Source organism: Phoenix dactylifera, chromosome 8, assembly GCF_009389715.1.
Source record: "Phoenix dactylifera cultivar Barhee BC4 chromosome 8, palm_55x_up_171113_PBpolish2nd_filt_p, whole genome shotgun sequence".
Taxonomy (NCBI): domain Eukaryota; kingdom Viridiplantae; phylum Streptophyta; class Magnoliopsida; order Arecales; family Arecaceae; genus Phoenix; species Phoenix dactylifera.
The window spans coordinates 2,821,159-2,846,085 of record NC_052399.1 but is presented as its reverse complement, the minus strand read 5'-3'; the positions used below and the strand labels follow the sequence as shown (position 1 = coordinate 2,846,085).

General features: G+C 38.9%; 1 protein-coding gene across 2 annotated transcripts; it reads left to right on the top strand.

The window, feature by feature from the left end:
* Positions 1-14,219: 14,219 nt before the first annotated feature.
* On the top strand, positions 14,220-24,072 carry LOC103696123 (proteasome assembly chaperone 3). Of its 2 annotated transcripts, none has more exons than XM_008777668.4 (8): positions 14,220-14,400; positions 18,747-18,841; positions 20,421-20,468; positions 20,551-20,597; positions 22,140-22,206; positions 22,297-22,340; positions 23,392-23,446; positions 23,719-24,072. In XM_008777668.4, exons 2-8 carry the CDS (start codon positions 18,767-18,769, stop codon positions 23,767-23,769), a joined length of 387 nt encoding a protein of 128 aa, XP_008775890.2. In that variant the 5' UTR covers positions 14,220-14,400; positions 18,747-18,766; the 3' UTR covers positions 23,770-24,072. The 2 variants fall into 2 exon arrangements, with proteins under 2 accessions (XP_008775890.2, XP_008775882.2); XM_008777660.4 differs by having other exon boundaries at positions 14,221-14,400; positions 23,389-23,446.
* Positions 24,073-24,927: the final 855 nt, after the last annotated feature.

The window sequence follows — 24,927 nt, the reverse complement described above, 5'->3', positions numbered from 1 at the left end:
CATCTGACTTGTCTTAATTCCCACGGGCATCACCCTGATGGAGTCGAGTCACTACCGGCTGCCACCCATCATTGTCTCAGCCCAACTTTGATTCCAGCTCCTAATCGCGCGCACCAAAGTATCATTGATTTTGGTATAGCACCAACTTGACCCAAGCATGGCACGTTTCCCCCATCTCAGCAATCAGAGCACCATCCCACGGCCACATCTTTCCAAGCTTCATCCCAGCTGTTCACCGTCCGCACCTCCCAGCGTCCACGGCGTCCTCCCATCGATCCCGGATCGCCTTCCATTCCATGTGCGATCTCGGATGATCGCCTCCTCCATTCCAGCCATCGGAATTCAACGCCCACTTCCCAAATCTGCACCGCGTCCATCCCGTGCGAGAGCAACGGTCCGCGAGCAATCTCTTCTTCATTCCACGCATCATCGGCGATCCCGCATCGGCGAGCCCAAAGAAGCAAGACCGCGCCTCCCCTCTGCAACCGCCCAGCGACCCTGTGAACCAGCCGTGATCCAAGCTCATCCCATCCCGTGATTAGCGATCCAACGCGTCTCCTCCCTTCCATTTCTTCCTTCCGCGACTGGTCCACCATCCACCGAGGCCAAGGACCAGCTCCTCCCGAGATCTCGCAGCCGGCCGTGAAGCATCCCGAAATCCCAGCGCCCGAATCTCTTCCGTAATCGGCTCCTCACAGCAGCACTTCCTTCCGCGACAGCATCCCGCGTCCGTCCTCCCCCTCGATCCCGCTTCCTTGATCCAAGCATCGCGTCCGGCACATCCAAAGAAGGAATCCCAAGCCGGAATCCCAGCACCCGTGCTAGCTCCAAGCCATGATCCCGTGATCCCAGCGCCTCACAATCGCTGCCAGCCGTCCGCCCGATTTCAGCGTCCGTCCGAGTCCCCAACGCGTCTCCAAGAGCTATAAGAAGGAGGGAAGAAGAAGAAGGAGGGGTGTGCTCGGTGGAGGCCGAGAGTCGAAGGAGAAGGAGGTGCTCTGTGTCGGTTCCAAAGAACAGAGGAGGGGCCCTGTTTTCCGAGAAGAAGGAAGAAGAAAGTATTATTTTAATATTTTTTTTTAGTGTTCAGCCGAATTGTTAGTTCCTTTTATTTCAAGGATTTTCTTTTATGTTCTTGTAATCAATTTTCTTTAATGCAATCCCTGATCTAGATTCAAGTTAATTTCTATTTTTTTTATACAATCTTTTAATTTTTCTTTTATGCAATACATGTTTAAGTTTTAAATTTTCTACAATTTATTATATGCATTCTAGAATTCTTAATTTTAAGATAACCTTGGAATGAATCTTTTCAGTTCGATTGACGATTTTAATTTATATTCTGTCTTTAGAAATCGACTCCTACTCTGCATTAAATTTCAATTGCAAGTTTTCTTTCTTTTCTTTGTTTATTTTCAAATAGAAAACATTCTCTAATAGACTGGAGAATCATTTAACATCCTCAAAATAATGTTTTTTCTCCCATCATTCCAAATCAATTTCGAATCCAAGTGAACGTTTTAATTTTTATGCAACTCCAATCGCCTCCCTGTGGATCGACCTCTTACAACCACTATTCTTCGAGTAGGAAAGGTAAGAGTAGAATTAAATTTAACTTTTGTTCGTCGGTTCTAACAACGATCTGTCTAGCATATTTTTAGGTAGACAGAAAAAGGACGAACAGAATTTTGGCGCCGTTGCCGGAGAGGCAAATCGAGAAGCAAGAACGATCACGAAGATCAAATTGGATTTTGGATGCCCGGAGTGAACGTACTCCGGTAGTAAGTTATTATTTTGATTATTTTCAGTTAATAATTTCGTAGTTATTAAATTCTGAAATTTGAAATTCAAAAAAAAAAAATTCAAAAAAAAATAAAATATAAAAATATTTCAAAATTCAAAAATTCAAAAATTTAAATTCAAAATTCGAATTCTGAAATTCGAAATTTGAAATTTAAATTTAAATTTTAAAAAAATATATATAAAAAAAATCAAAAAAAATTAAAAAAATTAAAAAAATCTATATTATTTTTGCTAGTAATTGATAAGGCGCAATTTCCCGAGGTTATTATACCTCTATTGGGACTCCTCACGGAGTAATCTCCAGAGCTTATTCAACGGGCATTCGGAGATTGACTGACGCATAAGAATTGTGTTTAGTTTACATTCAAGTTATTGCTATATAAAAAAATAATAATAAAAAATAATAAAAAAATAATAAAAATAAAAAAAATAAAAGTAAAAAAATATATATTTTGCTTGCTCATTTAATCAATACAACCTAATGACATTGCATAAACTTTAAAAAAATTATTGATTATTTGTTGCATCAAGCATTTGCATAAAATAATTTAAGGGCAAAACCCACTAAAAAGATAAGGTCGGGAAGTCATTACCTGTCCTTAGCCCAAAAATCACCACATTGCATACTTATCCTAAGCCAAATTAAATTAAAATCAAATTAGACGTTGGCCTTAGGGTTTTCGAGCTCAATTAGGCTCTTGGAAAGAAGCGGCTGAAAGCCACTCCAGTGAGGATTTAGTAATTGGTGATGTCTAGGAAAGTTTTACAACAGTGAGAACTGTTACGGGTATTGTGGTATTGGTGTATCCCTTCTGGCACCACCACACACCCCGGGACTTTCCTGGTCACTGATTACTGGATCGCTTAACTGGTAAGCTCAAGCTTAATCTGAAAGGGAGATTAGGAGCTGTCTAATCTAGGAGAGAATTTCAGGAACTTTTTAACCTGATAAATCTCTGTGCAACTAGATTAAAAGCTACTAAACCTTCTTTAACCTCAAGATTAAAGAGCCAATCTATTGTGTGGTGTTGATTGTGGTCATCTTGGTCTAGCCCTTCTTCTTATCTTTTAGGATTTCGTTTAAAAATTGAGTCTAATTAAGTTGTGGAAAATGTATGCATGGTAGAAGGTCATTAAAGGATAAGTTAACCCCATTTGATCCTGAGATTGACAGAACTTTTCATCACAACTTGCGAAGTGTAAACCAACTGTCAATCTCTATAATGGGTGAACACATTAGAACTTTGAATGAATTATTCGCACCCGCATCTGCTAGTCCCCCTACTTGCATAGTTTTACCAATTAATAATGCAACCCAATTCGAGATTCGGGCTGCAACAATAAACATGTTACCCAAGTTTCATGGGTTCGAGAGGGAACAACCCTACATTCATCTAAACAAATTTTTGACAATCTGTCAAACGTTTAGAAATCAAAACTTAGATGAAGAGGGTATTAAATTAAGGTTGTTTCCCATGACTTTAGAGGATCGTGCTGCTGCATGGCTATATTCCCTAGCTTCGAATTCCATCACATCATGGGAACAACTATCTAGGAAGTTCATGGCTAAGTTCTATCCCATGGTAAAAACTGAAAAAATTAAGGATGCCATCAGAACTTTTAGAGGAAAATCTGAGGAGGAATTTTCCCAAACTTGGGAACGGTTCCATGACTTGTTGGTCAAATGCCCACACCATGGGCTTGATAAGGCTGATCTGGTCCACTTCTTTTATAAAGGACTAACTCCGGCACATAGAAATATGATTGAATCCATGCACAAGGGTAGGTTCATGAACCAAACCCCAGATCAGGCCTATGAATTTCTTGTTGACTTAGCTAAAAATGCCCAAAATTGGAGTAGCTATGGTGAGGAAATAAATAGAGATGAGTTCGGGTCTAGAAAATCAAGCAATTATGAAATAAAAGCAGATCCAGATCTTAAAAATGTCATGTCCAATCTGGTGACTGGAATGAACAACTTAAGCAAAAAGTTTGATGCTTTCACTATTTCCACTAGCTCAAGTTCATACAAAGAGTTAAATCCCATCATGAAAGTGGATCACGAGTTACAAAGTTTATGTATCTTGTGTAATAGTTCTGAGCATCTAGTGGAGTGTTGTCCTAGTTTACCCAACATTAAGGCTGAGCAGGCAAATGCTCTAAACTCATATAGTGCCTTCAAGAAGCCCACTCCCAATTCATTCAGCCCAGTCTACCACCCTGATAATAGGTTCCATCCAAATTTCTCATACAAGCAAAATGAACCTATTCAGCATCAAGGTGGTCTACCAGGTTTTCAGAACAACTACCCCAGGATAGGTCCATCACAAATGAACCAACCCTTGGTTCCATCTGTACCTCCGTATAATGCCCCTATCCCACAGCAACCTTCACCATTAGAAACCATGATGGCTAATATGATGAAACAACAACAAGATTTTATCAAGCAACAACAACAGACCAATACAGCCCAAGCCCAGACTAACCAATTTCATGCGCAAGCGATTGCAAAACTTGAGGTTAGTCTAAGCCAAATAGCTAACTCTCTAGGGGATAGGAAGAGAGGTGAACTGCCAAGTCAGCCAGTACCTAACCCTAGTAGGCAACAGAATCAAGGGCTGAGAGGCCAGTTTCAGATTGATTCTAATGGAAACCAGAACCATGAAGTCCAAGCAATTACTACTTTACGGTCTGGCAAGCAAGTGGACAATAAGGTTCAACTTCCTATACAAGAAAAAGAAGAAAAGCATGAACCGAATCCCACTCAGAAAAAGGCACAAGAACAGAAAACACAAGGAATAGAGGAGAAACCAATAGAGACATACACACCCAAGGCTCCCTTTCCCAGTAGACTTCAGGACTCAAAGAAACAATCTAACTTTGATGAAATAATGGAAGTCTTTAAAACTGTTCAAATAAATATACCTTTTCTCGATGCCATAAGACAAATTCCCTCCTATACAAAATTCTTGAAAGATCTTACCACGGTTAAAAGAAAAACCAGCATTCCTAGGCAAGCTGTTATGGCTGCACAAGCCTCATCTCTCATTCAACAACAGATTGCCCCGAAATTCAAAGACCCTGGTTGCCCAACTATTGAAATAAAAATAGGAGAGACGATCATCCAAAGAGCACTCTTAGATTTAGGAGCCAGTGTGAACCTACTTCCCTACTATGTGTACCAAAAGTTAGGTTTGGAGAAATTAAAGCCCACAAATATTACCCTTTCCTTAGCAGATAGGACGGTGAAGTACCCCAAAGGGATTGTAGAGGATGTAATAGTGAAGGTAAATGAGTTTTACTATCCTGTGGACTTCGTTATCCTTGAGACCGAACCTGTAATACATCCAGACAATCACACACCTATAATTTTAGGTAGACCCTTCTTAGCCACAGCAAATGCTGTGATCAATTGTCGGAATGGGATGCTAAAGTTATCTTTTGGCAATATGAAAGTCGAACTTAATGTCTTTAATATAAGTAAACAACCACCAGACGACAAAGAAATCAATGAAGTTGACATGATTGAAAGTCTGGTTCAGGAGACTTTCTTACAAACTTATAATAAGGACCCTTTAGAAGCTTACCTTGCCCATTCTGAGGAAGTGGTCGAGCATGCACCCCCTAGTTCTGTTCCTCTTATAAGCATAGATCGTCACCAGCCAACTGTTCTTCCTTGGACTCTTCCAAAACCATTCTTAGATAATGGTTGAAAAAAAATGGGGATCTACATTTTGTCTGGCTGAAGACATAAAACTTAGCGCTCTTGGGAGGCAACCCAACATGTAAATATTCTCAAAAAAAAAAAAAAATTGCAGGTTTGGGGGTATTTTGCCCCAATTTACCCGCCCATATCAGGTACCTTCTTCTCTGTCCTTTTACTGCTTTAAATTTTCTTTAACATTGAGGACAATGTTAGATTTAGGTATGGGGGTGAGAATATTTTTGATTTTTCTTTTAAAAAAAAAAGGGAGAGAATATTTTTGATTTTTTTTTTTTAAAAAAAGGGAGAGAATATTTTTGATTTTTTTTATGCAATTAAAAAAAATTAAAAAAAATTATTAAAATTTCAAAAAAAAATAATAAAAAAAAGGGGGATTTCAAATTTTTAACTCAAACTCTAATCTTTTTGGCTGTACAAACTAGGAATTGCTCTGACAATAGCTTTGAGTTAAGAAATATGATAGCAGTTCTAGCTTAAGTTTTCATCCAACCTATCTTCTGCTAACATGATACAAGATGAGTTAGCACCTACACGTAAGCACATGAATAGTGGGGTATGTAAACTTACGACTAATATGAATACTTTTAATTTTTGGGATAATTTAGAGTTATATGTGTGATGAACACCCTAGCCTAACCAAAAAAAAAAGAAAAAAAAAGAAAAAAAAAGATAAAATAAAATAAAATAATGAGTTTAATTTAAGTCTTCTCACTGAGTAACCGGGCCTCTTGCCTGGCAAGCAGCGAGTGTTCGCGTAAAAAGGTGAGGACATTGAGATTAAACTCTGAGTGACTAATTTGGCCTTGAAGCCTAGTTAACCTGAGTTATTAAGCCTGTTAGGGTGTCTCTACACCTAGTGCCCTAAGCCATCTGGATCGGGAGTCATTGGCCTAACACTCGCTACATGGGTTAGCTAGAAAGCTTAATAAGGTTAGATATTGCACAAGTCATTCTTCTTAGCATTCAGTCTGAAAAAAAAAAGAATAAATAAATCTGGGGTGTTCATTACCATTTAACTCTAGAAAGTCTTGAAAATTGGAGTGATCATGTTGGAAGTAAGTGAAAGCCACTCATTTATATGATACTATCTTGCACCTCACTACATTCTTGACTTGTTAGCAGATAGATTGGGTGTAATGACACTTGAGTTAGAGTCTGTTTAAATATGATAACAACAAGTCTCTATTGTCCTTGCAATTCTAGTTTCATACAGTAATACGTGTTCAAATTTCGAGTTAAAATTTGGAAATTCCTGACTGATGAAGTTTGTGGGTAACTTCACTGCAAACCCTCACGAGACAACACTCGTCCGCTAGGGTAACCTAGGGGTTTAAAGGCTTGTTGCACGTGCTAAGTGCAATCGTAATGCTCTACGAAAGTGAGTATTTATCTTAGTATATTTATATAATAAATAACACTTTTGCACTCTCATTTATCATTGTCGCACTAAATTGCTAGAGACTAGCAATAAGCTGGTTGGGGGGTGTGATGAGAGCACAAAAGTGCAATCGTCAGGCCATTTTAATTAGTATTTTAGCTAATCATTTAAAATAAAATTAACTAATTAATATTTTATTTGTGCAAGCATCCCACATTCCATGTCCAGGTTCAACCGAGCCCAACTGCATCTGACTTGTCTTAATTCCCACGGGCATCACCCTGATGGAGTCGAGTCACTACCGGCTGCCACCCATCATTGTCTCAGCCCAACTTTGATTCCAGCTCCTAATCGCGCGCACCAAAGTATCATTGATTCTGGTATAGCACCAACTTGACCCAAGCATGGCACGTTTCCCCCATCTCAGCAATCAGAGCACCATCCCACGGCCACATCTTTCCAAGCTTCATCCCAGTTGTTCACCGTCCGCACCTCCCAGCGTCCACGGCGTCCTCCCATCGATCCCGGATCGCCTTCCATTCCATGTGCGATCTCGGATGATCGCCTCCTCCATTCCAGCCATCGGAATTCAACGCCCACTTCCCAAATCTGCACCGCGTCCATCCCGTGCGAGAGCAACGGTCCGCGAGCAATCTCTTCTTCATTCCACGCATCATCGGCGATCCCGCATCGGCGAGCCCAAAGAAGCAAGACCGCGCCTCCCCTCTGCAACCGCTCAGCGACCCTGTGAACCAGCCGTGATCCAAGCTCATCCCATCCCGTGATTAGCGATCCAACGCGTCTCCTCCCTTCCATTTCTTCCTTCCGCGACTGGTCCACCATCCACCGAGGCCAAGACCGGCTCCTCCCGAGATCTCGCAGCCGGCCGTGAAGCATCCCGAAATCCCAGCGCCCGAATCTCTTCCGTAATCGGCTCCTCACAGCAGCACTTCCTTCCGCGACAGCATCCCGCGTCCGTCCTCCCCCTCGATCCCGCTTCCTTGATCCAAGCATCGCGTCCGGCACATCCAAAGAAGGAATCCCGAGCCGGAATCCCAGCACCCGTGCCAGCTCCAAGCCATGATCCCGTGATCCCAGCGCCTCACAATCGCTGCCAGCCGTCCGCCTGATTTCAGCGTCCGTCCGAGTCCCCAACGCGTCTCCAAGAGCTATAAGAAGGAGGGAAGAAGAAGAAGGAGGGGTGTGCTCGGTGGAGGCCGAGAGTCGAAGGAGAAGGAGGTGCTCTGTGTCGGTTCCAAAGAACAGAGGAGGGGCCCTGTTTTCCGAGAAGAAGGAAGAAGAAAGTATTATTTTAATATTTTTTTTAGTGTTCAGCCGAATTGTTAGTTCCTTTTATTTCAAGGATTTTCTTTTATGTTCTTGTAATCAATTTTCTTTAATGCAATCCCTGATCTAGATTCAAGTTAATTTCTATTTTTTTTATACAATCTTTTAATTTTTCTTTTATGCAATACATGTTTAAGTTTTAAATTTTCTACAATTTATTATATGCATTCTAGAATTCTTAATTTTAAGATAACCTTGGAATGAATCTTTTCAGTTCGATTGACGATTTTAATTTATATTCTGTCTTTAGAAATCGACTCCTACTCTGCATTAAATTTCAATTGCAAGTTTTCTTTCTTTTCTTTGTTTATTTTCAAATAGAAAACATTCTCTAATAGACTGGAGAATCATTTAACATCCTCAAAATAATGTTTTTTCTCCCATCATTCCAAAATCAATTTCGAATCCAAGTGAACGTTTTAATTTTTATGCAACTCCAATCGCCTCCCTGTGGATCGACCTCTTACAACCACTATTCTTCGAGTAGGAAAGGTAAGAGTAGAATTAAATTTAACTTTTGTTCGTCGGTTCTAACAACGATCTGTCTAGCATATTTTTAGGTAGACAGGAAAAGGACGAACAGCAAGCACTAAATAGTTACTGTTTTATATGCTATGATATTTACATGATAACAAAATGAGTTATAACAGGTGCTATCTATGCGATATAAGAAACTAGGATTGAGTTTAGGTCCTCTCCTAAACACAGGATCAAAGATATGTGCAAACGTTAATATAATATTTGCCATAACAATTTCAAATATATATTTTATTTTTTTTGGGTACATTAAAAATATTTGATTAAAAAAATATTTTCTTTTAAACATAAAAAGATCCTCTTTTTTTTTTGGTACAACATAAAAAGATCCTTCATTGTAAGCATGCATGCTTTATTTTGAAGCACATTGACGGGGTACAGCTTTTTTACAAACCACAGCCGTTAAAAACCCATGCCTTCATCACTAGTGGCAACAGACTAAAAACTAACTATCTAAGGTTAGCAATTATTCAACCTGAACCCCAATATAAGACTAATATACCTGATTTCGACCATACTGGACTTGCTAGTCGGCAATGTTTAACCCAACTCAGCCCACAATGAGTAGCTGGTCAAGTTAGGCCAAGCAAAAGCAATGTGACCAAGACTGGGTTAGACTAGGCTTAAGTACAACTTCTATTGTCACGGTCAATAAATAAATAATAAATATAAGTCCAAGCCGTCTAAAAAGTCAAAACTATACATGGTACTAATCTCACAGCCTATGGCTTAAACAATGCGGGCGGGGATACTATAGGTTTCTTTTCAATTTTTAAATTTTTTTAACATAAATAACTTTCTAAATATTAAAATTTATATAAATATTCTTCTAAAATTAATATGTATATTTTATAAAACATATACTATCAATTTTTTATTTTTTATTTTTTTATAGCCGTACCATCTTAAAAAATTAACGATTTTAAATTAAAATAACTAAAATATATTTAATAGATAGATATATAAAAAAATATTTATAATTTTAAAATTTTATTTTATTTTTAATTAAAATAAATATAGTTTGGATTAAGAAGGAGTGTTTGTATAAAAACAATATTTGTAGGGGATATATAAATAAATATTAATTTTAAAAAGATATTCACGTAAATTTAAATTTGATAAGGGTATTTATGTAAAAAAACTCTAATTTTTTACTCCACAAGAAGGGGTGGTTCTATATACACCCCCCTATTGCTCAGGACACCCCCCAAAAATTAAAAAAAAATTAAATACTCTCTACACCCCCCATTTGCTAAGGACACCCCTAAAAAATTAAAAATTCCTAAATTACCCCCCACCCTCCCCACCCCCTCACCTAAATTGCTCTCTACACCCCCCAAACCCCCCCCCCACCCCGCTCTTCCCCTCCAAAACACCCGCCGGCTTCTCCCTTCCGCCCAAAAAGCCTCGCCTCAAGCACCTCGCCGGCGGCCAAACCCCCTCCGTCTCCCTTTGAACTGTTCCGCCCAAAGCACCTCGCCAACGCCCAAAACCCCCCCGTTCCCCCTTCTCCCTCTCGTCGCCGGCATTCTCCCGATCTCCGACCACCTCGCCGGCTTCTCCCGGAACCACCTCTCCGGCCATCTCCCGAGCAACGAGCACCTCGCCGGCGCCTCCACGACCACCTCGAGGTAGCTCCCCCCCCCTCCCCAAATCGTTCGGCACTGGTTCTTTGAACCAGTGCCTTCGGTTCGGCCCCATGGGGCCGACCCGCTGCAATTGGGTCGGCCCCATGAATACATTGGTTCGGCCCCATGGGGCCGACCCAATGTATCTTGGTCCCCATGGGGACGAATCCAAATTTTTTTTTTTTTTCTGTTGCTAGACTAAGGATTATTTTTATTCCCAAATTTTAGCCTAGATCACGTCCTTAGGGTGAATTGGATACCCAACATCAAGGACAAGTTTTTCATTACTAGATTAGATAGTAATTTGAGAAGTAGGGATAATTTAGAATCATTATCATATAGCATTAACATGGTGCATCCAAATATGATGATCTTGTTACCTTCATCGATGTCATTCTTGATCTTGGAATGATTATCTCATATCAAATGCTCTATCAAATAATAAAACCACAACATTAGTTAACGAACAAAAACTAAAAACAAAAACTAAGAACTGCGGCATAGTTTTAGGTAAAGTCTATTATTGAGTTATGTCTTGAGTTTACGAGTAGTATACTTTTGAATTATCATTTATGTATGCAATTGAAGTAACATTGAATTATTTATCACAAAACCCAATCATGTAGATTCCAAGAAGTAACTTGTTTCTTTTTTGGCTTGTTTTATCATTTATCATTTATGTATGCAATTGAATTATTTTCTTTGATATAGCCTAACATTGAATTTCTATATTTTCAGACATGGATCCCGGTCCCTCCAGAGTTAGACCTACGGCGTCAGCTAGGAGACGTCGTGCTAGGATTGCTTCTCCCGAGCCTGCTCATATGCCATCGCCCTCTCCTGAGTCAGAGCATGATGATATGCCCGCTAGGGGCGAAGACGATGAGTCCGTTGGACCATGTCCAGGAGGTCCAGAGGATGAGTCCGTCCTGATCAGTTTCAGGACGCATATAGCAGCTTCCATCTGGAGGCAACAGGTATTGTTTATTTGTTATAGCATTATATTTTGTTTATTGATGTTTTATAAAGTAGTAGTAATTATACATTTATATTACAGGAACGGGCTCCACTAAAGTGCATGAACCATACTGCCAAGGTTGGTGAATGGAAGTGGTGGTCTTCAAACCAACCAAATACCAGGTTCAAAGCACTATTGAGGCAGTCGGGCCTCATAGAGTTAGTACAGTGCTCTTATCGATTCACCGATAAGATTCTGATTTCGGGCTTCGTAGAGAGATGGCAGCCCGAGACGAACACCTTCCATATACCATTTGGCGAGATCACTATCACGTTGGATGATGTATCCGCCATTTTAGGGATTCCTGTCGCAGGTGCCTCAGTAGCAGTTTCTCCTGAGAGGATGAGTGATCGGGATGCTGAGGAGCTACTTGTGGAGTTGTTGGGGGTGTCAGCTGGAGACGCGCGTCAGGAGGTATTGTCATCGCGCGGTCAGTCTGTGAGGATGGAGTGGCTGAGGACTCAGTTTCACTCTGTATCTGATAGAGACAGCCAGCAGAGGATAGAGTGTGCAGCACGAGCCTATTTATTATTTTTGTTAGGCTGCACACTCTTTGCTGATAAGAGTGGGACCAGGGTGCCTATAGCGTATCTGTGTTTACTGCGGGATCTGGATAGGGTGAGCACATATGCCTGGGGTACAGCTGCCTTAGCATATTTGTATCGGCAGTTGGGGATTGCGTCGAGGTCATCAGTGAGACAGATCAGTGGTTATATGACGCTTCTGCAGGCATGGATTTATGAGCATTTTCCAGCACTCAGTCCTCACCCATCGCTTGAGTATACTGATGCCAGTCCCCGCGTGCACCGCTGGATGCCCGGTACTCCATCCCGTACCACGATGGACCATTTAGTGGTTCTACGTGAGTCATTGGACCTTTTGAGCATCGATGAGGTACGTATCATATTACCATTTGCTTGTGTTTGTCAGTACTTTTAATATGCGATATAGTATAAAACTGAAATGGACTTTTTGTTTTGCAGGTTATTTGGGATCCCCATCATCGGCTTCGGGGAGATCGCCCATATGTTGATATCGCATTTTTTAGTGGCTCCATCAAGTGCCTTGATATCGTAGAACCCTATCATCCAGAAAGGGTTCTTAGACAGTTTGGTCGTATTCAGACCATCCCTCGAGCGCCACTAGCCCCTACGCGAGCCAACAGAGGTTCCACAGCAGGCTCGTACCGGATACATTACTCCTATATGGATCAGCTTTGGGAGCGGTGGGAGGACCACGTGCTGAGCCAGGCGAGCAGGAGCCACCCAGTTACCCGGCCATCAGACAGCGTACCGGGATACATGGAGTGGTATCTCCGTATCACGCACGTTGCAGTTCAGCCTCCTCATCTGCGCTCGAGTACTCATTCTGGAGCTAGGGGAGGTCATGATGATGCTGACATGCACCGGCGGCGTATTGCAGATGCACTCGGTATCAGTACCGACATTGTACGGATGGGTCCCTCAGAGGCTACGTCACTAGGTGCCGGGCACCTATTTCATGCTATTTGTCAGATGCATCAGTTACTTCTGGGTGATGAGCCTGGCCCGAGTACAGCACCCTCTCATTCGGATCCAGCACCCTCTCATTCGGACGTACAGCAGTACACGCGTCGACGACGGCGTCATAGGGATTGATGATGGAGCCTTTATTTTGATTATGTAGCTTCGACTTTTTTTTTTGGTGTAATTTGAAACTGTTGATATTAATGAAAAATATATATTTTTGGTACATTTACGTGTAATCTTTGTAAAGCCTGGCCCGTTCTATTTTACACAAATATAACAGTGCACATAACAATCAATCTAACAATGCGAAGACAGATATTTTTTGATTTATATTGATGATGGAGTTTCACAGTACATGACTCTAAGAGCCCAAAAAAATTTACAACTTTCAAAAATTGTACATATATAAACAATCAATCTAACTCTACTGTCTCGCTAATTATAACATTAGGTGAGATGCTCTCTTTGAACTGTTGAATCCGGGCTTCATATGAATTTTTCCATCCGGTAGCACAAGGAAGATGATATTTTCGCCAGTTGGTCGCTACTGGCGGAACGGGATGTCCCGGCAACAAGAACACCTTCAAAATTAGAAATAGCCCTACATATAAAATAATTTATCACCAAGAATTAATGAATCAGAGGATCTGTTCGGCACAAAATTCAGCACGGCACGCGATTTGGCACCAGAAGCCTTCTGTTCGGCTGCACAGTGCCGAACAGAAGGCTTCTGTTCGGCTGCATAGAGCCGGACAGAACCCTTCTGTTCGGCTGCACAGTGCCGGACAGAAGCCTTCTGTTCGGCACTGTGCAGCCGAACAGAAGGCTTCTGTTCGGTTGAGGGTTGCCGAACAGAAGGCTTCTGTTCGGCACTGTTCAGCCGAACAGAAGCCTTTTGTTCGGCGATCCAGTGCCGAACGGAGCACGAACCGTGAAAAAAAAAAAAATTTCGAAACAAGGTGGAACACGTACCTTTGCGGCCGATTCTTCGTCCCAAATCACTAGTTGCTTGTCCATGCTTCGAATGGGGCTTAAATCTCCTTCAAAGATCGCCTAAACGATGTAAATGGATCGAGGGGTTTAAGGGGGGTTTGAGGGGTGTTTTTTTTTTTTTCTTTTCAAAACGAAACGGAGGAGGAGGAAGGGGGGTGTACTGAGAAAATTTCAAGGGCAATATGGTAATTACACTAAAGGTTAGTTTGGGTATTTTTTTTTTGGTTTTTGCGGGGTGTCCTTAGCAATAGGGGGGGTGTATATAGAACCACCCCGCAAGAAGCTCTCTCGAAATTGCGTGTGGAGGAGGGGAGGGGTGACTCGTACCTTAAATCCCTACAAATTATCAAAACCCTCGCCAGTCCTCTCCACCACCGCCAGCTTCTCTCTTTCGCTCTATGCTATGATTTCGTATCTTCTCTCAGCGGGAGGAATTTGGGCCGTTTAATTTCAGTCTGGGAAAGGTATCATGGTTCTTTCTCTCATGATTTTATCTTTGTTCCTCTTCCTTCTCTTCTGCCGTTATCTTGATGCGTCTCTTTTTCCCGCTGTTACATTGTTTTTAGTTTGAATCTTGGTCTCTTTATTTGTTTCGGATTTATCGATGTGAATCCAATATCGTATGCAATTTTCTGTTTCTGTCCCCTCAAAATTTTTTTGGTACCTGTAATAGTAGAAAGTTCGGATTTTTGTTGTCGATTAGGCATATAGCGTTGAAAGCGCTGTGTATGCTTTGATGGGCATGCCGGTCTTGAATCAGTTTGTCCTATATCAAGTGCGAAGGTGGAATCTGGAAGCTTTATCAAATGCAGTCGTGCTGTGGGGATTTTTGGTTGATTGCTTTGGAAAGAGTAGATGTTCTAATTGCTTGTCACGGTTAATGGTAGGGAATGTTGTAATTCATCTTTTGTTTCAAGAGGGTGACTTGGATTATGGCCATCAAATATGAATTATTTGTTTCAGATGTGTGCTTTTTTAGGTGGAGGAAAAAATTAGTTGAGATGAGACATAATTAGGAGGGGAAATATAAACTATTTAGGAATTTGAGAGGAAGTGGGGTACAAAAGATGTATCACCTCCCATTTGATGGGGAAAAATGATAAATGTGTCAGAAAGACCTGAAAATCATAAAAATTTTGTGCCTGAAAGGCTATTAGCAGAATCTATCAAAAACATGCAAAGTATTAAAAGATTTGGAACATTACAATGAAACCAGGGTACTGCAGAGATCAAGGATTTGTTGAGCATATCCATATGTATATGGTGTACTTGTATAAAAATGTGAGAAAAGAAACAAATTCTGAGAGAATTGTAAGTTGAATAGGAGGATCCCTTGGTCTTGGCTGTGAATTAATGGATATGAAAAACCTGGAATGATGCTTTCATAAGTTTTCATCATTAAGCATGATACATGGGTCTGGAGTAACACGAGCTGGTAGTTCTCAGTGGAGGAATTACATCAACTTCATTGACAATTGATCAAAAATTTACTTGTTATTAACACCATTGTCTAATGGGTTACTTTGTTTTTCGTGTAAGACGAGGTGTTGAAAAGATAAGATAGAAGTTTTTGTGCATCTGTGAAAGATTTTAGGAATGCATCCAGGAGTAATTAGATCCACGAAAGAGTTATCTGTTGAGTTTAAAAGTAAATATAACTAGTATATGAGTCTTGTTGTCAAGTAGTTGATTGCAGAAGAAATGCACATATACTTTATTTAACCAAATTTTCTAAAATCTTCTTAGATTTTGTTGAGCTGGATAGTAGATAAACTTTTTTATTTTTTTTTGTAATATGTTTTCTGCATTTTGACCAATTTATGCTAGATTCTCTAAATTGAATTAGTCCTTGATTGCAATGTTTTAGAAGGTGTCTACGACATGAAGGCAGTCAAGGGTCCGTGTAGTGTCCCTGCTAGCATTTTGTTGCTCACGAATGGGGTAAATGATGATATTGGGTCATCATGCTTCATAATATTATTTACTTTGAAATCCTACTTAATACGTGCTGCAGAGGATCCGAACTCTGAGTTGCATAGAACTGCTCCCTTTGAGATACATAGCAACTTGCATTTGTAAAGGTTGTAGTTTGGTGTGGGCTTGAATAATCAAAAATAGAGTTAGAGTTTATCTGATTGGAATGATTATCTGGTCTTGAAATCTATTTTTAGGTTATTGAAATCCTGCTGCCTTCAGGAGAATTTGAAATATGATGTTCTCGTTGAATTTCTATAGATCTAGAACCAAATGAGAATCAGGACACCGAGGAAAAGCAAGGTCTATGGTAGCTTATGGCTGTGGAATAAGATGCTGTATCCTTCCGTGAAATTCTTCCGGAGTCTTGAAACTGATAGTGACTGATGAGCTTAGGTTGGTGGATGTCATGAGTGGAATTATTATTTGAGTGTTTGTGCAGCATGGTTACTAATTGTGATTCAGGTTAGTTATCTACTTACAGGGGAGATAGTAATTATTATTCAAGTGTTTGTTGTTGTTTGTCTTCTTTGCTTGACCTTCAATAGTGGCAAGCAAAGTTGGTGGAACCGTACTGCAATAACTTTTGTGCTTCTCTGGGGCACCTACCTGGTCACATGTTTACCGTCAAGAACCTTGTCAAAAGAGGGTTGGAAAATATCAATCATTTCTATGCTTTGTTATGCAGTTAAAATGATTCTTGAGCACTGCTGTATAATATGACTTGCATGGGAAGTCGGGCATCGTATCTAGATGGCTCCTAACCCATTGGTAGATAACTTCCATAAACAATTACTTATAGCAATTTGTTAAGTGGAAATATCATTGCATGGTCTTGCATAAAACAAAACCTTATTAAACATTATGATGGACCAATTTAAAACACCAAAAAGGAATAAAAACAAACATAATGGAGAGTTTAACCACAAAAGTTCCATTCTGGAGTTTAGATATAGATCATACTTTTTAAAGAAGCTAACAGCATGTTCCTGCTCATATAAAGGTATTATATCTATCACTAAAAGAATAAGATGTGGGCAAACAGATCAAGGGTTATCGTAACATTTACATGTCTATAACGTCTATCAAGAGAATTATTTTCCCCACTTTTTTAAGTAACAGCTATCACCCAAATTCTATTTCATCCCTTGTATTCTTTTTCAATGCATTTTATCTAAATTTATGAGAGTACAATCCTTTGTCACCCATCAATTGCATGCATTGCATCTATAAATTGATAGTAATTGATACGACTATATCATGCTTTAAAAAGGAAATACTCCTTACCCTTACATCAACCATTTGTTTGCATGATGAATAACAATCTAATTGGAAGTGTCAGGGCATACCCATCCTTTATGTGCTCTCTCCTCTTGTCTCATATGACATGAATGATATGGACTCTGGTCCATGATGGTCACAAATATCACTTCTTTTCCAAGTACTCCCACTTCTTCCACTTATGAGAGCAAAAAATGCGGACAGCCAGAACTTGTAGTTGCAACTTAAAATGTAAGGATCATGGGGCAAACAACCATGCTATTTGCATACACATGGACTTCTGTCCATGCGGGGTTAGGTGTCTATCAAGCTGGGCCTCTAAGACAGATGTCTAATGGGCTAGGTCTAATTCAAGCACACATTCTCTCTCATGAAAAATTGGGCCCGAATATAGTATTTGCTCTGTTGGTTCAAACTGGCTAGGTTTGAACTAGAACTAGGATTGGACAAAGATGAAATCAGGTTGGGTCTAGTCCATTGGTGTGTCTTGATTCTTCGGTAGTTCAGTGCAAGGCCTGATGCCCTAAAGGTAAAATGATTTCCTAGTTTTGGTGGGAAAAAGGAAACAAAGTGGTCAGCATTCTACCATCTCCACTTGCTGTTTGCCATCACTGGCGGCCAATCTGACTATCTCGAACCTTTCTTCGATCAGGTGATTTGAAGTATCCTCTCTCTCTCTAATTCATCTAATCTTTTCTCTCTGTTGTCTCCTAACTAGTTTTCTTCTGACAGAGTTTGGTGAGAGGAGTTAACATGCTTTAAGATCTGAGATGTGTGCCCATGTGGAACCATCCCCAAGAACTGGTTTAATACTTTTTTGCACTGAGCAATATATAATTCTACAGCCTTGTAATTAGTTCACCTCACCTCCAAGGGATCCCACTTATTATTCTTGTGGAGGAGTTCGCACTCTCTTGAAGTAAATCATTTCTTCCACTTGATCTTCTCATATGTTCATTTTCTAGTTTATTTTTCCCTCGATAATGGGTTCTTTATTTTCTCCTTGTTGAACTTACTATAAAAAATAGGGTTTTTTTATTATGAATATAGCAGTGTTAGTTAGGTGTTCTCCAATGAGAAAACTATCCAAGTGGATATGTTAGCGATTTTTTAATCTTGTGTATGGATTAATTTGTGTTGGACTTGGAGGATTGTCACAATTTTAGAAGGGGATGAAGATTTGCCAAATTCCTTTTAACCAAAATAGAAGTGTGTCAAGTTATAAAAAGTGTTCAGGAAAATACATGATGGATTAGGATACCTAGGTTTTCATCTAGAGCTAGAATATTCTCAAGTAGTTCTTTGTTTTGTTGCTAATTAGTTCATCTAATGAATTGAAGTCTTTAATTTTTTTAAGTTTTTCTTGGCTGCCTACATCAATGATTTTGGTACAGAATTATGTTTGTTTAAGAGATGGGTTAAGGCATAATCATTTTTTGTCTGTATTATTCTCATCATTAATATTGTTTTCACATTCTGATTTTCATTTATATGTTAACTTATTAGAGTATATGTGAATTTGATTAGTTCTGACCTGTCATTGCCACTATTTTAGGGTATTTAATATTGCTGGATATGGAGATAATCTCGAATTCTTGCCCATCGACTCACTTTCCTGTTGCCCACAAGGCAATATCCTTAGATATCAAGGTCTCTCTCTCTCTCTCTCCATCACCCTCTCATAGACATACTCAATTATTTTTATGATATGAATATCAACATGCCACTTATATTCAAGCTTTGTTGTTCATGCAAAGGATACTGCAAATGCTTAACTATATGTAACAACTCAGGATTTCAGCCAAAAAAACTAGCCGAAAGGTATTATTTGGGTTCCTTGGCCCTGTATAAGTATCCAAGACTACCTAGTGCATAGCCGATATAGAATCTAAATGCACGCCTGCAAGGATCCTTGTATACTCTCTCCATTTAAGCCCTGACATCCTCGTTGGGTTCAAATTTATTCAAATCTAATCACAAGCACCATGATCGGCTTGTGGTCAGCCTTAATGAGTCTGTGCTGCTGCGCCTTCTAGTCCACATAGTCTATGGGCTGGATATGCTCTGATACTATTTGTCACAACTCATGACCTCACCCAAAAAGGTCAGCTGGAAGTATTATTTGAATTTTTTGGCCTTATAACTTACCTAAGATCTACCCAGTGCATAGCCGATGTGGTACTAAACACACGTCCGCATAGATCCTCACACTATATATGCTTGGTGATGCCTTTTGGAAGAATTGACTTTTGGAAGTTTGGACTAATTACATGTGAATACCATGCACATGACTTCAGAATGTATTAAAGAGAAAAAAATGCTGAAATATTATTATTCTCAAGAGTTGGGTGATAGCTACTTAAGAAAATGCAAAGACAATTTTCTGGATAGATACTATAGATGTGTGAATGTTATGGGAAAACTTCATTTATTTGTGTATTATCTAATTCTTTTAGTAATAGATATAATACCTTAACATGAGTAGGGTTCTCACATTCTTTAAAAAGTATGATCCATATCTAAACTCTAGAATGGAACTTTGTGGTGAAACTCTCCATTTTTTTAACATTCTTTTTCAATGTTTTTAGATTGGTCAATAATATTGCTTGATAGGGTTTTGTTTCATGCATGATCAAGCAATGATATTTCCTCTTAAGAATAATTGTTTATCAAAGTTACTATGTACTAGTGGGTTGGGAGCCAGCTTGGCTTTCCATTCCTAATCCATATGCCTTTTCCTACAGAATGATTCTAGTAGCATCAAATTTAAATTAGAGAAGGGAGTTTTTTTTTTTTTTTGCTAGAAATCCCATCAAGAATATACACATACCTCTTTGCAATTGAGTTTACTATCGTAGGTTATGACCCCGTTGCAAAAGTCGACAATGCGGTAATTGCTAATTGTTGTAACATATTGCCTTGCCTTCTGTATTTCATTTTGTATGGGGAAGTGTCTTAATCTTCAAATGGTATTTAACTTTGTATATGTCAATATATCATTCTGCTCGAGCATTCTCCTTGATACACAATAATTCAAATGTATGCGTCCATAAAGTTAATGTTTTCAGTCAATGTTGTGCTCAAAACAAAAAATCTGTCTCAAACGATGAGTAGTGTATTTTCTTTTTACATAAAATTAATTTTACCAAAAAAGGCTCTGTTGGATATATAATTTCTTTTGCATGTATATCCACATTAATACTTGCAAAATCTTGTATTTGGCTTGTAGGGAAATAAGACGGACATTGTAATCTGCAAGTATGATGATAATTTTCTGGTCAGTTATACCCTCGCTTATATTAATTTTAGAGATGCTCAACTTTTACTTTAGAGATGCTTATTTTCAAATACCTTTTCAGGTCATGGTGACTCAGATAGGATGTATGGGATCCATATTGCGTGCTAGGTCAGCTTTTCCCCCTCTTTTTAAGAAAAAACATATTTCTTTGATATATATATTTTGAATGTATAACGAGCTTTTGTTAGCATGAGTTTTTCTGCTGCAGTAATTTTGGTAGTCCTGGTGAGATCCATAATTTATGCTGCCTGAGTTATGTCAGGGTCATGCAGTACTAATCGTTTTTCAGATTTTTAAAAGCTAAGATTTCAATTTGCACTTTATATAATTGGAATTCATGATCGCCTACTGATGTTCAAATTTTGTAGTTTTTAAATTGAATTAGTTCATTGTTTGAAAAGGAATATCTGCCACTTGTCTTGCCTCACATGTCATGGCTAGGCTCTTCAGAAATGCCTCAAAGGCTCATTTGCAAGGCTACCAAGGGTGGTGTAGATGCATCGCATTCAGAAGCTCATGTAATACATGCCCTTGTGCCTTATCATATAGTTTTCTAGCAAGCAATGCACAATAGCATTTAATTTTTTCCACTTCTAGTGGAGGAGGAAGGATGGTCTTGTATCTACATTTTCTTGATGTACATGTGTTCTCGAATGTTGAAATTAACTATATTAGAATATAAAATTGTACATTTCTAACTTTTCCACAAACAATACGTATGATATTGAATTCTCAATTTTTTTTGCTAAATATTCCATTTTACATCTCAAATTCTTTGCCTCGCTTTTTTGCATTTTTTTTATCCTTTTAAACATTTTGATATAAATAAAAATCCATAAAGCATTTGTCTGATGTTACATGTCTTGATCGCCGCCTCTTTGAGAGTCTACATGTGTTGGTTTATGTCTTCATATTCTTAAACAATGGGTTTGTTTAACAAGAACAATAAACGTTGGCATGATCAAGGACATCGTTATGGATTACACTAAGTTTTATGTGTTGGCTTATTTTTTTTTGAAAAATGAATGTTTACATTCTTGCTTTTGTTGTTTTGTCAATTATTTTCTGCATTTTGTTTATTGTGGATTCATTTTATTCTTAGGAAAATAAAAGAGACAATTCAATCTATGGACTTTAATTGCGTTAATAAGTGGAGGCAGTGATAGTGGTGGCAGTGGTGATGATCGTGATGTTAGAGTGGAGCTTATACTTTTAGGGAGGGAATTTTCATTGCTGTCAAATGTGATGATATCATGCATGTCATTTGCTATGCAGTAGTACAAGATTTTTTTCTTTTAAAATTTGATAATTCATTCCCTTTTTTCTTAGAAAAAAGAATTGATGCTTTCTTTTGATTCTTAAATCACTTGTTCACCAATGAAACACCACATATAACAAACTTGCCAGCCTTCAACAGGCAAATCCAACATGTACTAATTCGTGCAGCAGTGGTGTAGTATGCAAGTTCTAATCTAAGTTTATCAGTCCACATTCATTTGGTTGAGTCAAATTTGATGAATTTTTGAGGTCATGGATCAATCCCAATATCTTTTTATTAGAAGTTTTCATATTTTTATCCTAAAAATATATTGTGTTTTGCTTTCTTCTATTTTTACTAGAATTCTGATGGAAGGCTTTTTGTTGAGCTAGGAAGGAGGAAAGTGTATCTGTTGACCCAACTTTTAATGTTTCTGTAGTATTTGGTAAAAGAGATGAGGCATGTTTTCCCTGAATTGCATAGTTAGTCAATTTTTAGTTATTCCCAAGGAAACAATGATTTTAAATTTCTATAATTTGTTGCTCACAGCCATATCTACTTGCATGTGCACGCCAGCTGATTGAAAATATAAGGTATGCTTTTGTGTCTTTATGTTACATTTGGGTGACCCATATTTTGAAAACATAGTGCAAATCTTCATGAGTTTTAGATCAGCTAAACTTATTATAACTTTCCAAGTTTAATGGTGATAAATTCCTAGTTTAGTTAATCAAAAGAGAAACAGCTACATAGTTTAAGAGGTGTTGCAGATGACCTTCATTTTATTTTAGTACCATTCAAATGCACAAGTTTATCACTTTTTTCATCATTAGAAAATAAAAGATTGATTCCTTTTATATCAGAATTTGGAGTTGGAGATTTACTTCCATCACTTCAGTCGGACTTGAGAAATTGAGACATCACATATCTTTAAAATTTTTTCATTGTTGGCACGATATTGTCAAATATTATTGAACTTGCTGTTAATATCATCTGTAAACTTAGTCAGTTTGTGAAATTCTATGTTGAGGGGAACAAAAAAGTGATGTTACATGCCCACTTGTTGGATAGGCTCTATGATTTTTGACATTTTTGTCTCATTAGATGCTACTGGATCAGAGCAATGCATGGACTGACTTGTGGTCAAAGATTTACCATATTATGGAAATTCCATGAGATATATACTGCCTTGAGAATTGCAAGCCATCTCTGACAGTTTTTCTGATTCAGTCTTCCGTGATAACATACTTGATATTACTTCATCATCCTTCTCTTGTTAGTCCATTTTTTGGTATTCCCATCATCAGATTTGTCTCTTTGAAGCTCCTTGTCAAGTGTTACTTTCATTAGTGCTTGTTGCATGGTTGACTTGATAATAACGGAAACAGGTGCAAATCTACTTTGAACAGGAAGGTCCAGTTGTACTGCCTGCTTTTTCATTTTCGTGAAAGAAAAATATAGTGCTCAAGTGAATTTGTGGATGGGAGGTTCCAAGTTGGATTTTGTTCATCAATCTTTGATCTCATGAAGCTTATCAATAATAAAAAAAAAATGCTACATGAGTTTTTCTCAATATTTTATGAAAAGATAGATTTGGAACCAGTAATACAGTAATCTCATGACTTCAATGCATTTCTGCAGTAGCTGCGGTTCATCCCGGCCATTGGTGCTGTCGCTTGGTCTCAAGGACCACTCTCCGGTATCATGTCAAAAGAAAAAACTTGCATATTTCTTTCAAATCCTGTTCATGCTCGTGAAAACATATATATCTGTTCATGATCAAACAAGCACCAGGGGCTGCAATAGAAATTCAAAGTGGCCTCTTCCCTGGATGGCAAATGGATTTATCTGACAGTTGTTTGTTTTATTAAATGGTGGTGATAATACTGCATGCAGTTATCTCATCGCTGTAGAATTTAAATCAGAGGGGTGCAATCCTTACCAAGACATGGTCTATCTTATTCTTTGCAGGGAACTTTGAAAGATGTCATTTCTGCTGTCATTGATAATCGCCTATGGTAAATGCGCTTCATCAACGGACTCATTTGTCTGCAGCAAGAGTGGGGAGTGGTGCTTCAAACTTTCTATATTTTTTCCCCCTAGCTTGTGGAGTTCAGCTCGCTCGTTTTCCAACGGACGTGGCTTTAGCCTGTTTGTACTATTGATGCTTGTGTTCACCTTTGCGGTAGCCATCTGCAATTTCCTAGGACAGCAACCAAGCAGAGCTGGTGAATTCAGTGTAACAGGTCAAGATATTATTAGAGTGAAACTGATTTATTTGGAAGCAAATTCGTGATAGGTCCTATGCATTTTCATTCTCATATAGACCTGAACTCCTTGTCTGGTTATTTTGCCTCCCCAACATGCTGCAACTTTTTATTAGTTGCTTCCCACCGCTCGTCAGCTAAGCCTGCATGAACTGGATCCGGAATAACCAAGTCTTGTCCTTCAGCAGATCGTCCAAATCTAGCGCTCCTCTCCGCCTGACTTTTTTCCAAGCTGTCCCTCGTAGTCCTCTTCAGAGCCCTTTTTGATGCCCGCTCCTCCCCCTGCGTTGCATCTGCTACCTTTCTCTTGGGCCTTCCCGGGACTTCCCATTATGGCTGCAACCTTGGTCATCCTCCATGTTCATGTTCAACAGCAAATTACCATCAAAATTCACCTTATTTTCACCCATACTTTCCCTCATTATGGCCCCACAAAGATGGAAATTCTGGAGGAAAAAAATCCCATTCAATTGGATCAATGCATGTCCATTAAGGCCAAAAGCAAGCAGTCTTGCTGGTCATCTTTGATGATACATTTCTAAGCAAACAGGCTTAGCTTACTCGAAAAACTCCATGGAGGAGGATAATGGCAGATTGTTGATATTCGTAGAGGTGGAGGGGGATGATCCCTCAATTACTTTTAAACATCTGAAAAATAATGTCCCCGGTGACGTCTTATAAATAAAAGATATATGGCTTGAAAGAAAATAGAATTTACAGCGAGTCTATTTATGGACATTGTGCATATGTGTAATGATCAATTAAAGTCAAAATGGTAGTTATCTTACCATGTTGAGTGTGTAGTGTGAGTGCAAACTTTTAATTGACATGCATGTGTAGAGGAAATGCTCGAGCTAAATGTGAAAATCTAGTCTTCTCTAACTAATATACCCGCTAGTTAAGGGTTCGTTGA

What these genes read in the sequence shown, in the direction of transcription:
- LOC103696123 (XM_008777660.4), top strand. Translation starts at nt 18,767, where the DNA reads ATGGAGATAATCTCGAATTCTTGCCCATCGACTCACTTTCCTGTTGCC. An exon ending in CAATATCCTTAGATATCAAG is followed by an intron (nt 18,842 to 20,420) that starts GTCTCTCTCTCT and finishes TTTGGCTTGTAG; the next exon opens with GGAAATAAGACGGACATTGT. An exon ending in CAGCTGATTGAAAATATAAG is followed by an intron (nt 22,341 to 23,388) that starts GTATGCTTTTGT and finishes GCATTTCTGCAG; the next exon opens with TAGCTGCGGTTCATCCCGGC.